This window comes from Rhinopithecus bieti, unplaced genomic scaffold (genome assembly GCF_001698545.2).
Source record: "Rhinopithecus bieti isolate Rb0 unplaced genomic scaffold, ASM169854v2 scaffold_48739, whole genome shotgun sequence".
In the NCBI taxonomy this organism is placed as follows: Eukaryota; Metazoa; Chordata; class Mammalia; order Primates; family Cercopithecidae; genus Rhinopithecus; species Rhinopithecus bieti.
The window spans coordinates 149968-163123 of NW_016820251.1; the positions used below are offsets into that span (position 1 = coordinate 149968).

General features: G+C 35.4%; 1 protein-coding gene across 12 annotated transcripts in view; it reads right to left on the reverse strand.

Moving 5' to 3' along the window:
* The window catches only part of CSNK1G3 (casein kinase 1 gamma 3), a 106341-nt gene that overhangs the window by 36109 nt on the left and 57076 nt on the right, over positions 1-13156 (reverse strand). For all 12 annotated transcript variants that reach the window (XM_017859740.1, XM_017859736.1, XM_017859733.1 and 9 more), the window contains 2 exons: positions 8178-8326; positions 5732-5966 (listed from right to left, as the gene is read on the reverse strand). In XM_017859740.1, coding sequence (XP_017715229.1) covers positions 5732-5966; positions 8178-8276 — 334 coding nt within the window. In that variant the 5' untranslated portion in view covers positions 8277-8326. The remainder of the gene's footprint in view (positions 1-5731; positions 5967-8177; positions 8327-13156) is intronic.

Genomic DNA, 13156 nt, shown 5'->3' on the forward strand with positions numbered 1-13156 from the left:
AGAATGGCGTTACCCTGGGAGGTGGCGCAACTTGCAGTGAGCAGAGATCGCGCCACTGCACTCCAGCCTGGGCGACAGAGCAAGACTCCATCTCAAGAAAAAAAAAAAAAGTATAAATAAAATTGTCTCCAAATTTATTTAAATACAGATATCCATCCTAACCTTCTCCAACTGATCTTGAGAATATTGCTATATAATAGCAATCATATTAAAAAACTATACCCTGAAACATCAAGAAAATATCAATTATTTTCATTATACTCTAACAAGAAATTATACAATACATTTTAAACTGTTAAAATTACAAAATGTAAATACATGTTTTTGAACCGCAGAAAAGCTGTGCGAGCAGCTTAAAGAACAGGCCTCAGAAATTGAGACAATTAACCCAGAAATTAAATCATATGAATCACACCACAGAATGATAGCACAGAAAGAAGGCATTTTTGGAACACCGTCATTATGTGGTTCCTTCTCTCCTATTCAGAGAACTTACCACTTAGAAGCTTGAAACATCATTCTTCTATGAACACAGGTTTTTACTAACACTTACGAAGCAACTCCCAACTTATCCCTCAAATGCTAGTTTTTTTTATTCTTGAATAATAAAATTTTAAATAAAAGACTTGATTTTATTTCAAGACTACTCATCAAAGAGAAATAGACATTATTTACTTAATATCAAATGACTTCAACGAGAAGACATAAAAGGGAAAAACAGTCATCCAAAGGAAGATTATGAGGTTCAAGGAAGCTGACAAAAGTCTTTAAAAAGATATTAACAAGTAGACACATGATCAGATGTAACACAAAAATAATTCAATATGACAACACTAAAGAAAGTTTTCATGCAAGGACACCATGGAAATCCACATCTGTAACACAAAGCATTATCAAGATTGCATCTTGGACAGAGACTTAAGCAGATATAAGAAAGGTATAAATGTGAACTGCAACATCTGCCTTCTGAACATACATCACCTAGTTAAGATCAACAGATACTACAAGAATAAAATGTTAATTCCTATTATGTGATTTTACACTACTCTTCTATATTATTATATTAGGAACATCTTTTCCTTTTAAGTCTAAGATAGTGTCAGTCTCCAAAAGGAAAATACTTACAAACCCATATAATGTTCCTTTGACCAAACTCTCTATTTTGAAAAGTTCATGTGAGCAAGAAGTCCTTGAGTGCCTAAGAATGAATGAATGGATGGAAAGATGGGTGAATGAATAAGGCTTTAAAAGTCATCACCAAGATCCAGGCAAAGTAGGGAGGGCAGAAATAAGATATGCACAAATTACAATCACACTAAAAAGTCATGTTTTATCTGCTCCTTTTCCTTCTTTATCTCTTCCTGACTCCTCACAAAACCAAGCACTCTAAACTTAAAACACCACTATGTATTCCATGTCCAAAGGCATCACAATTTACCAAATGTTTTAGTTCCTCAGCATCCAAATTCATATTACCTTAGATTACTCTTAATTTTTAAATAGGAATTCACGTAATTTTAGACACAAAATTTTTTAGCTGTTAGTATTACCCACCTACTCCTGAGTTTTACATGAAAACTGAGGGTGTTTATAAATGGGGAAAAGTAAACATTAAACATTCGTTGTTTGCTATACCTGCCAAATAAATAAATTTTTGTTTTATTCCTGAAAGAGTAAAGAGAGAGTATTATAATAGTTAAATCTCATTTCCCAGGTACTGATGACTTTTCCTAACAATGACAAACATATCACACTCACTTTGCCATTTCTACAAATAGAATGCTGTTACATTTACCATTGTTCAGATAAGGAACATTAGGCCCTAAGGAAGTTGTGACTTCATGTCTCACAATAAAATAGTGGTGAACCTTTGTTAGTTGTTATAAAACAGTCTGCTAACAACTCCCGTAAAATGAAAATTTCTCACAGTCACTGCACATGTAAATAAAGTGTGCCTGGTTTTAATAGAAGTCACAATCCCAAAAGTTGTATAGCTACCCAATCATATTTTTAAATCTATCAGGAAAGTCAGCTATTGAAAGCTACTTCCTGAACATATTAACTGAATAAAACTCGTGTTTTTTAATTTTAAATATTTGAAACTTACTTTTCTTAAAAAAAAAAAAACAGTAAATTTACATTTCTCAGGCATTTCAGATGTCTGAAAACAAAAAATACCATAAACCTACAGTCAGGTCAGCTGTCAGGAAAGATGCCACAACCTACTGAGTTATGATTGAGAGACAGAGCAGGGACATGCTCTATAGAATAGCTAAGGCTGAGGAGAATGGTTAGAGAAAAAGCTAAGATCAGGATCTGAAAGTTGGATTAGATGACTTCCAAGATCCTGTCCAAATCTGTGATAGCATATCTGAAGGTACTTTTGAACAGCAGTAATGGATATATATTGATTGGTTCACATTTCTGTCTATCTGTTGTGAGATGTCTAACAGTAACTGAAAGCAGAATAATACCTAAAAGCAGATAATTAAGTTTGTACTTTCTCTGATATGAATACTGAATGTGGCAGGTATAATCTAGAAGTGACTTTTTAAGAAACAAAAGTAATTCAATAGGAAAGAATATATCATAGAAAGAACCTCAACCCCTATCTCACATGATATAAAAAATCAATTCTGATGGATCACAGATACAAAAAGCTAAAACTATAAAGCTTCTAGAAGAAAGCATAAAATGTATTGAAGGTAAAGATTTGTTTACCTTATCACATGAAGGTAAAGATTTGTTAGAATTCAAAAGGCAATAACCATAAACAAAAAATGGATAAACTAGACTTCATAAATACTTAACAGTTCTGCTCATCAAAAGATACCATTAAGAAAATGAATAGGAGCAAGCCAAGACTGGAAGAAATTATTCACAATGCATATATATGACAAAATAATCATACCCAGAATATATAAAGAACTCTATAAATTAACAATGAAATGACACACACTTCTCAAAAGAAGATATACAAATAGCCAATAAATACATGAAACAGATCTCAGAAACAATAATCACAAGGAATTAAAAGACCACCCCTTGGCCACTAGAATAGCTACAATGAAAAAGACTGACAACTCTAAATGTTGTCAAGAATATGAAACAAACAAAATTCTCATTCATTATTGGTGGAAATAAAAAAAGGTATGAACACTCCCCAGAACAGACAGGCAGTTTCTTATGAAGTTAAATAACACCTGCCATAGGACCAAACTGAAAATATGCCCACAAAAGATTTGTAAAATATTATACAAGTTTTTTTTTTTTTTTTTTGAGACGGAGTCTTGCTCTGCCACACCAGGCGGAGTGCAGTGGCCGGATCTCAGCTCACTGCCAAGCTCCGCCGCCCGGGTTTACGCCATTCTCCTGCCCTCAGCCTCCCGAGTAGCTGGGACTACAGCGCCACCACCTCACCCCGGCTAGTTTTTTGTATTTTTAAGTAGAGACCAGGGTTTTCCACCGTATTAGCCAGGATGTCTCGATCTCTGCCTCGTGATCCCGCCCGTCTCGGCTCCCCAAAGTGCTGGGATACGGCTTGAGCCACCGCGCCCGGCCCCACAAGTTTTATTCATAAGTCAAAAACTTAACCCAAATATCCATCAACATTCAAATGGATAAGCAGTCTGTGCTATGTCTATGCAATGGAATATTACTTAGCATTTAAAAAGAATAAACTATTGATATTTGCAAAAACATAGATGAATCTTAAAGACATTATACCAACCAAAATAAGTTGGATGATTCTATTTATATGAAGTAATAGAATCAGCAAAACTCAACTGTTGTGATACAAATCAGATCGGTGATTGCTTCTAGAAAAGGAGGGGAATGACTAAGATGGGTAAAATGGAAGTCTATAGGATAATGAAAGTGTTCTAAATCTCAATAGTGCTGTGGATTACATAGTGTGCACATTCATTAATACTCACAAATTTATATAATCAAATGTTGTATACTTTACCCAATGTAAATTTTACTTCAAATAAAAAAAAAACTCTTCAATAAAATAAGAATTACAAATGCTATAATTCTATTAGACTTGCTATATAAAGTGGCATCACTTGGCAATCTGAAAGTACTTTCTGAGTATCCTCAGCTTTTAAAAACAAGTAAATATATTATGAGTAGTGATAAGCAGATTTCTCACAGTTGGTTAAAAAAAAAAGATACAAATATGGAAAAGGGATGGGAATTACAAATATAGAAAAAGGAAATACTATTTTCTACTGACAGACTGAAATTAAAAGTGTATCACTGTAAACTCAAAATTTTTAACAGATATTAATGTATGTGTGTCACACACACACATATATAGGCATATTTCTATGTGTGTATGTATATACATACACGCACAAACATTTCCTAGTTCTGCTGCAGAAAGGGCCTGGCAGTAACAACATACCACAGTAATGAGCATATCCAGTGGCCAAATCTTGGTTTCTAAATACTATTATCCAATAAAAGGATTCAGAACTTCTTGGAGAAAAGGACTGATTATGGGGCTGCAGAAGAGAAACTGCAAGATGAGTTTATTTATAAGAACTTGCTGCACCAGAAAGAAAGAACTCAAAGATTCATGAAAACATGTCAAAAGGACAGAGAAGCCAGCTTGAAGAGGCAACCAGTGGCCACATCTGGAACCCTTTGGCTATCAAAATAAATAATAATGCATTCAATACATTACATTAAATAAGGTAAGAATTAATAAGTTCATATAGACATAAGTCAATAAATGGGGGACAAGGGAAAGTGTCTGCTTGCATTAGAATATCAACTGACAAATAAAGAAATATAAATATTAGAAATAATGAAGTTAGAAAATCATCAATGGATGCTAAATCTAGAGGGTAAAAATCTGATGAGGAACTAAGTTTACATAATCCCAAAATCTAACTACAAGAAACTTTTCAGTAGAGAAATTTGGCAGATATCACCCAAGCAAGCGATCCCAACCTGATGCACTAAGAACACATCACTTCTGTGATATTTGTGCTCAAAATGCCTACCCAAATCTAGTCAAAAAGAAATAACAGACCCAAGTTGGAGATATCCTATAAAATAGCCTCAGCTCCTAAAAAATATTAAGGTCATGAGCCATAAAGAACGACTGAGGAACTGTTCCAGATGAAAATGATTGAAGGGATATGATAAATAAGAACCTGGGTGAAGGAGGAATGCTGTAAAAAAATCCTGTGAAGTTGATATTGTTTTACTCTTTTTACCAATAAGAAACCCCTTAAAAAGATTAAACTTGTCCGAAGTCACAGTTAGCATACAGGTAAGCCAGCTCTGCCCACCTCTAAGGTCATGTACTTATTAGGCTGGTTGCTATTTCTGTGGCTAGCCATACTGGAGAGCTATAGTCTCAATCCAATATTTCCACATGCATTAAATTCAGTTAAAATTTGGTATTCGCTCATATTTTGTAAGAGAAATAATTAAAAGAATCCCCATAACTGTATCAAAGATGCACACTTCAAGTTATATAAATACAAAAAATACAGTGAATGTAAAGATAGCTGTCACTCATTTACTCTATAGTAACTTACTTTCAAAGAGTTTTATTAAAAATACAAGTGAAAGTAAACTCTAGGTAGATCTGATAAATGAAAATTATAATAAAAGCTATTGTAATCTACAAAAACTGAACCATAACAAATAAAAACGCACAGTGTTAGCATAGCTGCTGAATTCAAACTTCCATACTTACGAAAGGTACACATACCTTTTCCTAAATGTGTGTTTATGCTCATATATCTAGCTGTTCCTGTAAGGCTCTTGTGTTCTCTGTATGGTATGTGTTTCTTTGTCTCTGGATCAATATATTCCTTTGCCAAACCAAAATCTATAATGTGAATAACTTGCTGGGTTTTGTTTCCTGGTCGTCCTATTAAGAAGTTCTCAGGTTTTACATCTCTGTATATCAAGTTCTTTGAATGGACATATTCCATGCGAGAAATCTTAGTTTAAGAAAAAAAGAAGAGAAGTTTTATTTTGGGCTTTGACTAGCCTAAGCAAGTATGATAAAGGCAAGACAGAATGAAAACATACAAAAGAAGTAAGTCAGAAATTGTTTCAACCCTTTAAAAGTAAAATGATGTCAGCCCATCGTTCTTCAAATACATATAGCAAATTACAATTTAAATAGTTGCCTTTACTATTACGGTCACTGCTAAACAAGAGTATTTGAATTTTATGAATTCCTTTCATATCAGTAAGTCTGATTCAATCAACACTTTCAGAGGATGCTACTTCATAAAATCAAAAAGCCATATTGATACAAGACCTTGAACTCAAAAGTATAAGCAGACATATGCAAAACATTGCAATATAGTCTTCCTTATCAGTTCAATAACCAAGCAACTTTTACAAGTATAAAAACAACAGCACTATTCAGTATCTTTTCTTTTCATAACATGTTTCCCTTACTTTTCCTAGGTATTAAACATTTAAAATGATTAATCTTCAAGTTAGAAAGATCTTAAAGCTAGAAAAGTCTGGAATCCAACTCTAATATTAATAATATAGCTCATTTTTATTAATTATTTTACAAATTCTCAATGTTCATTGTACAAACTGTCATAAAATAGAGTATTACACATAAAAAAATAAAACTGCTTCACTTAGTGATAATCATGGTCAACAATGCAATGTAAACATACGGTTACGCAGGTCATTCTCGTTTGCTTAACAAACTTTGCAGCATATAATATACAATATTCTATGTCTATAGATTCTTAATGATATGAGCATTTGCAAGGTCATGAAATATTCTTTGTTTTATTTGGGGGAGCTGTTTGGTTTTTTGGTGTTTGGTGTGTGGTGGGCGGGGCGGCGGGGGGAGCGGACAGGATCCCACACTCTGCCACCCAAGCTGGAATGCATAGCTCACTGCAGCTTCAACCTTCAACCTCTGGGTTCAAGCAATCCTCCTGCCTCAACCTCCTCAGCAGCTGGGACTACCCAAACCCCCCCCCCCCCCCCCCCCTTCTTTTTTTTTTTTTTTTTTTTTTTTTTTTTTTTTTTTTTTTTAATTTTTTGTAGAGATGGAGTCACACTAAGTTGCCCAGATTGATCTCGAACTCCTGGACTCAAGTGATCCTCTAGCCTCAGCCTCCCAAAGCACTGGAATTACAGGCACAAGCCACCACACCTAGCCTAGGAAACAATCTTTAACGCGCACTTTTTAATAGCTGCATATTTTCCTCTGGCTATTAATTTATTCAACTAACCCTGTTATTTCTGCACATTTGGGTTGCTTCTCATTTTTTTATTATAAACATCCTTTCATATAAAGCTTTGAGCACCTGTGAAAACATCCGCAGGACAAATTTGTGAAGAAGAATTCATGAGTCAATGAATAAAAACAATTTTAAGACTTCTGCAGCACACTTCTATTGGCATTTACTTCAAAACTGCCTTAAAACATTCTCTAACTGTTATCCAATGGATTCCCTGAAGTCTAAGTAGTTTATCAAGACTCTCTAATTATTAGTTTGCCTCTTGTTTTTCCAGGTCATAAAGTCTATTACCAAAATTAAGAATCCATGTTTCTGGCCGGGCACGGTGGCTCACGCCTGTAATCCCAGCACTTTGGAAGGCCAAGGCAGGTGGATTACAAGGTCAGGAGATCGAGACCATCCTGACTAACATGATGAAACCCCGTCTCTACAAAAAATACAAAAAAATTGGCTGGGTGTGGTGGCACGCACCTGTAGTCCCAGCTACTCGGGAGGCTGAGGCAGGAGACTAGCTTGAACCTGGGAGGCAGAGGTTGCAGTAAGCCGAGATCTCACCACTGCTCCCCAGCCTGGGCAACAAAGCAAGACTCTATCTCAAAAAAAAAAAAAAAAAAAAAACTATGTTTCTGAGGTTCTCTTTTGAAGTATTCATCTTTTATATGAAGAAATGGCTAGTGACAACTTAATTATCAAACTGAGCATTTTGATCTTAAAGCAATTATTATATTAGTTTTCATACAAATAAAATATACTTGACTCAGTTATTTTAAGTTACATGGATCCCAGAAAGACAGTATGAAAAGTAGAAACATTTGTATTAGGTCAAATGCTCTGTAAGACAATATCACAGAACTTTAAACTTTTAATATGAATTTGTGACCAACAACCATGTAATTGTTCAAACAACTTCAAATACCCTATTTTACTTACCAGTTGTATAGCTATCATGAGAACTGTTTTAAGAGAAAATGTTCTGTCACACAAGTCAAACAAGTCTTCCAAACTAGGTCCCAGCAGTTCCAGCACCATAGCATTGTATTTACCACAAGGGCCGAAATAGTAAACTTGAGGTATACCATCTGGGGGAAAAGAAATACTCATTTAATAATTTCATCATCTTAAATACTAAGGTTTTCCTCTTAAAAACTGGTTTTAAAATTTAGTTTCAAGAACTAAAGCAGTACTATCACTTTATCCAGAAACATAACTTTTCCTGACCAAACCTCCCCACCTCCCAATACCTTCTCTTTGATGTTCACACTGTAGCCTGGATACACCTCTATTGCAGCTGCATGACTGAATTACATCATAAACAGTACTTCATTCTTTCTCTCTACCACCTTACTACTGGACAAAAGCTGGGCTTTTTAGCTTTATATTTCCATAGCCTGGAGAAATGCTTAGCACACAGTTAAAAGATTCCAGTTCTATTGAACAAGAGAGTCGCTACTGGCTTTAATAACCCTGTGGTAGGCATACTGCTAAGATCACCACTGTCAAGATTCCCATCCTCTGGTTTATACACCTTGTATAAATGCCTCCCCTTGAAAGTGGGCAGGATTACTAGGATCTCACTATTGTGACCAGGCTAACTTACATGGCAGATGTAATCAAGGCTCCTATCAGTTGACTGTAAGTTGATCAAAAGGAAGAGAATCCTGGTGGACCTGACCTATTCAGGTGAGCCTTTAAAAAGACAATCTAGAAGTCAGAGATATTGGAAACAGCAGAGAAACTCTCCTGCTGGCCTTAAAGTAGCAAACCACCAATGCTGTGGAGCAAGTCACATGCCAGATAGGAATTCTCAAGGAAGTAAGGGCCACAGTTCTATTGCCATGAGGAATTGAATTCTGAAATGAACCAGTGAACTTGGAAGAGAGTACTGAGGCTCATGTAAGAATGTAGTCCAGGCTTACACCTTAATTTCCACATGGTAAGACTCTAAACAGAAGACCGAGCTAAGCCATGCACGTATTCCTGACCCACAGAAATTGTGAGATAACGAAGTCTTTCATTTTAAGCCAGTAAGAGCTAGTAATAATTCATTACGAAGCTACATAGAATAATACAAACTCCAAATTTGAAGTCTGAATGCCCAGAAGTCATCTGTATTTTATTTTCAGAATAGATTCCCAATAAACTGAAATATAAGTGATCAATTTACTTTATATGGAAGTTGTCAGAATCAAAACGGAGTCACTTGTATTAAAACCCTGACAAACAGAGCTAGAGGAGATGAAGGGAGGGTTCTCACACATACATATGCCTGATAACAAGAACTATCACAAAAGACTGCAAAAACCACAACCTGGAACAAAAGCCACCACAACCTTACAAAACATTACTCTGCCAGGACATCTGCCCAGGAACTGCCTGTCCAACCATGGACTGATGCCATTCTTGTTAATGATCCTTGTAGCCAAGGATAATCTCTCAAAACAACTTAATGTGACCCTCCTCATTTTCCTTTAAAATTTTGTCTTCCTTTACCTCCCTGAATATATTCACGTATATTCCCACTGTAATGCCCACTCCTAAATAACTATCATTTTCTTTTAGACAGTCTCCCTCTCTATTATTTAGTTTGAAACTTAACACTGCATTTATCTATTAGCATGAAAAAATGAACTTCTTCCACCATAAATGTCTCAGTTTTACTTCCAAGTGATTTTTTTCAATATATTGAAAGAGAAAACAAATCTAATGAAAACTTCTCATTCTTTTAATAAAAAGTTTTTTTAAATATAACATTCTTATTATTTACCCTATTATTTTGAATATAAATTATTGCAGGACAGAACAGAAAACAATGAACTAAAAATCAAGACAACTACATTCTTAGTCTAACCTAATATTCATCAGCTATGTGGCTAGCTTGTCATTCAACCTCTCAAGTGGGCCTCAGTTTACTTATCTATAATAATATTAGTGATTTGGATAAGACAAGTATTTCTTGGATATGAATATGAGTGAGGCAGCAGAACATCTACAGGTGGGAATGTAAGCTGGTGTAATCACTGTAGTCCCAGCTTCTCGGGAGGCTGAGGCAGGAGGATCGTTTCAACCCAGGAGGTGGAGGTTGCAGTGAGCCAAGATCACGTCACTGCACTCCAGCCTGGGTGACAGAGCAAGAATCTTTCTCAAAAAAAAAAAGAGAGAGAGAGAGAGATAGTGTAATCATAGCAGGAATGGATACAAATTCAAACTGCATACACGGTGCCCTCCCCAGAAACGGAGATTCTGATACACCCCAATATGTATATATCAGGACCCCCTGCAAACACACACACATCACACATGCCTGTCCCATCTCCTCCTGCGACTGGGAATCAAAGCCACTCCTACCACAGCCACTCTTATATGTATTTGTCATATCTACCCCTCACATGTGTAAAGGCAGAGAAAAGGTTCAGAAACAGGAAATGAGAGGCTTGTTAAGTTTATTCCAACTCTAAAATCCTGCTTTTACAATGTTATATACATTAAGAAGCTGGAGATGCAATTAAGATTTACAAACAGCTCTCAGCTCTAAGCTTTTAAAATTCTTTCCACAATGCTTTTTCCCCCTCTCTGCCACTGAAAGTTGTTAATTTACATCCTCTCAATTTAACAATCTCTAATAACTTATTCCACTCCAGTTTGTTACTTCTGATATGCAGGGTGCATGGAAACTAGACCAAAACTTGTTAGAACTATATACAAAATGTAAAAATAAAAAGGTTTTGAACTTCTTCAATGAGAGGACTATCGGCTGGGTGCGGTGGCTCATGCCTGTAATCCCAGCACTTTGGGAGGCTGAGGTGGGTAGATCATTTGAGGTCAGGAGTTCGAAACCAGCCTGGCCCACGTGGTGAAACCCCATCTCTACTAAAAATACAAAACGGCCGGGCACGGTGGCGCGTGTCTGTAATGCCAGCTACTTGGGAGGCTGAGGCAGGAGAACTGCCTGAACGCAGGAGGTGGAGGTTGCAGTGAGTCAAGATTGCTCCACTGCACTCCAGCCTGGCTGACACAGCAAGACTCCATCTCAAAAAGAAAAAAAAAAAGGACTGTCAAAAGGTTTTCTACTTCCTTCTGAACCACCATCTATATTCCCAATAGTTAACGTTGTTGAGAAATGACTTCTGAGTAAGACAGACAGCAGTGTATTTTGGTTTATAAAATGACTGTTTTTTTCAAAAGTTTTCAACAGTTTCCAAAACAGGAAAACCATTTAAGGAATTTCACTGTCTTAATTAATTGAACAAATACTTACTGAACATATACTATAACTTTATGGGACTGGGTTGGGCATTACGGATATATAAGTGAATGAGAGACCATGCTAAGAATGCTTTAATCCAGGAATACAAAGTTAGGTTAATATTAAAAAATCCACCAATATAATTCACCATAATAACAGAAGAAATGGCAAAAACCATAAGATCATCTTAATGGGTGCTAAGAAAGCATTTGATATAACACTCAAAAATTAGGGATAGAAGGTTTCTAAATCTGATAAAGGGAATACAGGAAAAACTACCAGCTAACATCACATTTAAGGTGAAAGATGGAATGCTTTCCATTAACGACCGAGAGCAAAACAAGAACATTCACTTTTAACTTTGCTATTCAAGAGTACAATGAAGCAAAATAAATAAATAAAAAGCATTCTCAAGAATGAATGGACTCTTACTTCAAGAAAACCTGACATTTATTACCAATAATAAAATTAAAGCTTTCAAGCAATTCTAATTTTGTAAAAATTTTTATATGCTATGATGACCTCAACAGTTTTCCAATACTTACAAACTTGTTCTGATGAAACTATGGTGATATTAGCTATTATGATTTAATGTTGGATAGTGAAATGTGTTAGTATTTGAAATACATGCATAACTCAATGAACCAGTGTCCTCCAAAAGATAATGCATGTAGTTACAAAATCACACATGGGTAAATGGTTCATTCAAACTACAATGGATTTTAATGAACGAGAGCAGAAAAGGTTTTTTGGTATGATTTCTATACTCTACATTATAACTGACCTTTAAGAAATGACTACTTGTCAAATTTTGGTGTAGTTTCAAAGGCATATTCATAATTTAAAAATTAATTAGTCAAGACTGACAGCTGTGGGTTAAAACATTGATGAGAAGAGAAAGTAGTACATTTTTGGAGGAAAATTACCCTATCCTTTTGCTTTTGGTGGAAAATTACCCTATCCTTTTCAAAGTAAGCATAAGTATGCATATAATGATGTTCAAGCTTCACTGTTTGCTACAGTTACAAAAAGAATTGGCAGCTACCTAAAAATCCACCAATTTTATGCTAATTAAACAAAGTATTAGCTTGGTGCAAATGTAATTGCAGTTTTTACATTGTTGGAATTTGCTGTTTGATATTGAAATACATTATTAAATGTGGTCACGTTATACATCATTTTAATGCGTGTTTCTCATTTTATTATTTTTGCTAATGACTTATTACTTGTTGTTTACTTAAAATTTATTTTAGACTATGGAAATGTTAGACAAAAAGCAAATTTGAGTGATTTTCTTATTTGAGTTCAAAATGGGTCGTAAAGCAGTGGAAACAAGATGCAACATCAACAATGCATTTGCCCCAGGAACTGCTAACAAACATACAGTGTAGTGATGGTTCAAGAAGTTTTACAAAGGAGACAAGAGGCTTGAAGATGAGGAGCACAGTGGTTGGCCATCAGAAGCTGACAATGACCAACTGAGGGCAATCATCAAAGCTGATCCTCTTACAACTATACAAGAAGTTGCCAAAGAACTCAACGTCGACCTTTCTATGGTCGTTCAGCATTTGAAGCAAGTTGGAAAGGTGAAAAAGCTCAATTAGTGGGTGCCTCACGAGCTGAGCAAAATTTGTTTTGAAAACATTTTGTTTTTTTGTTTTTTTTG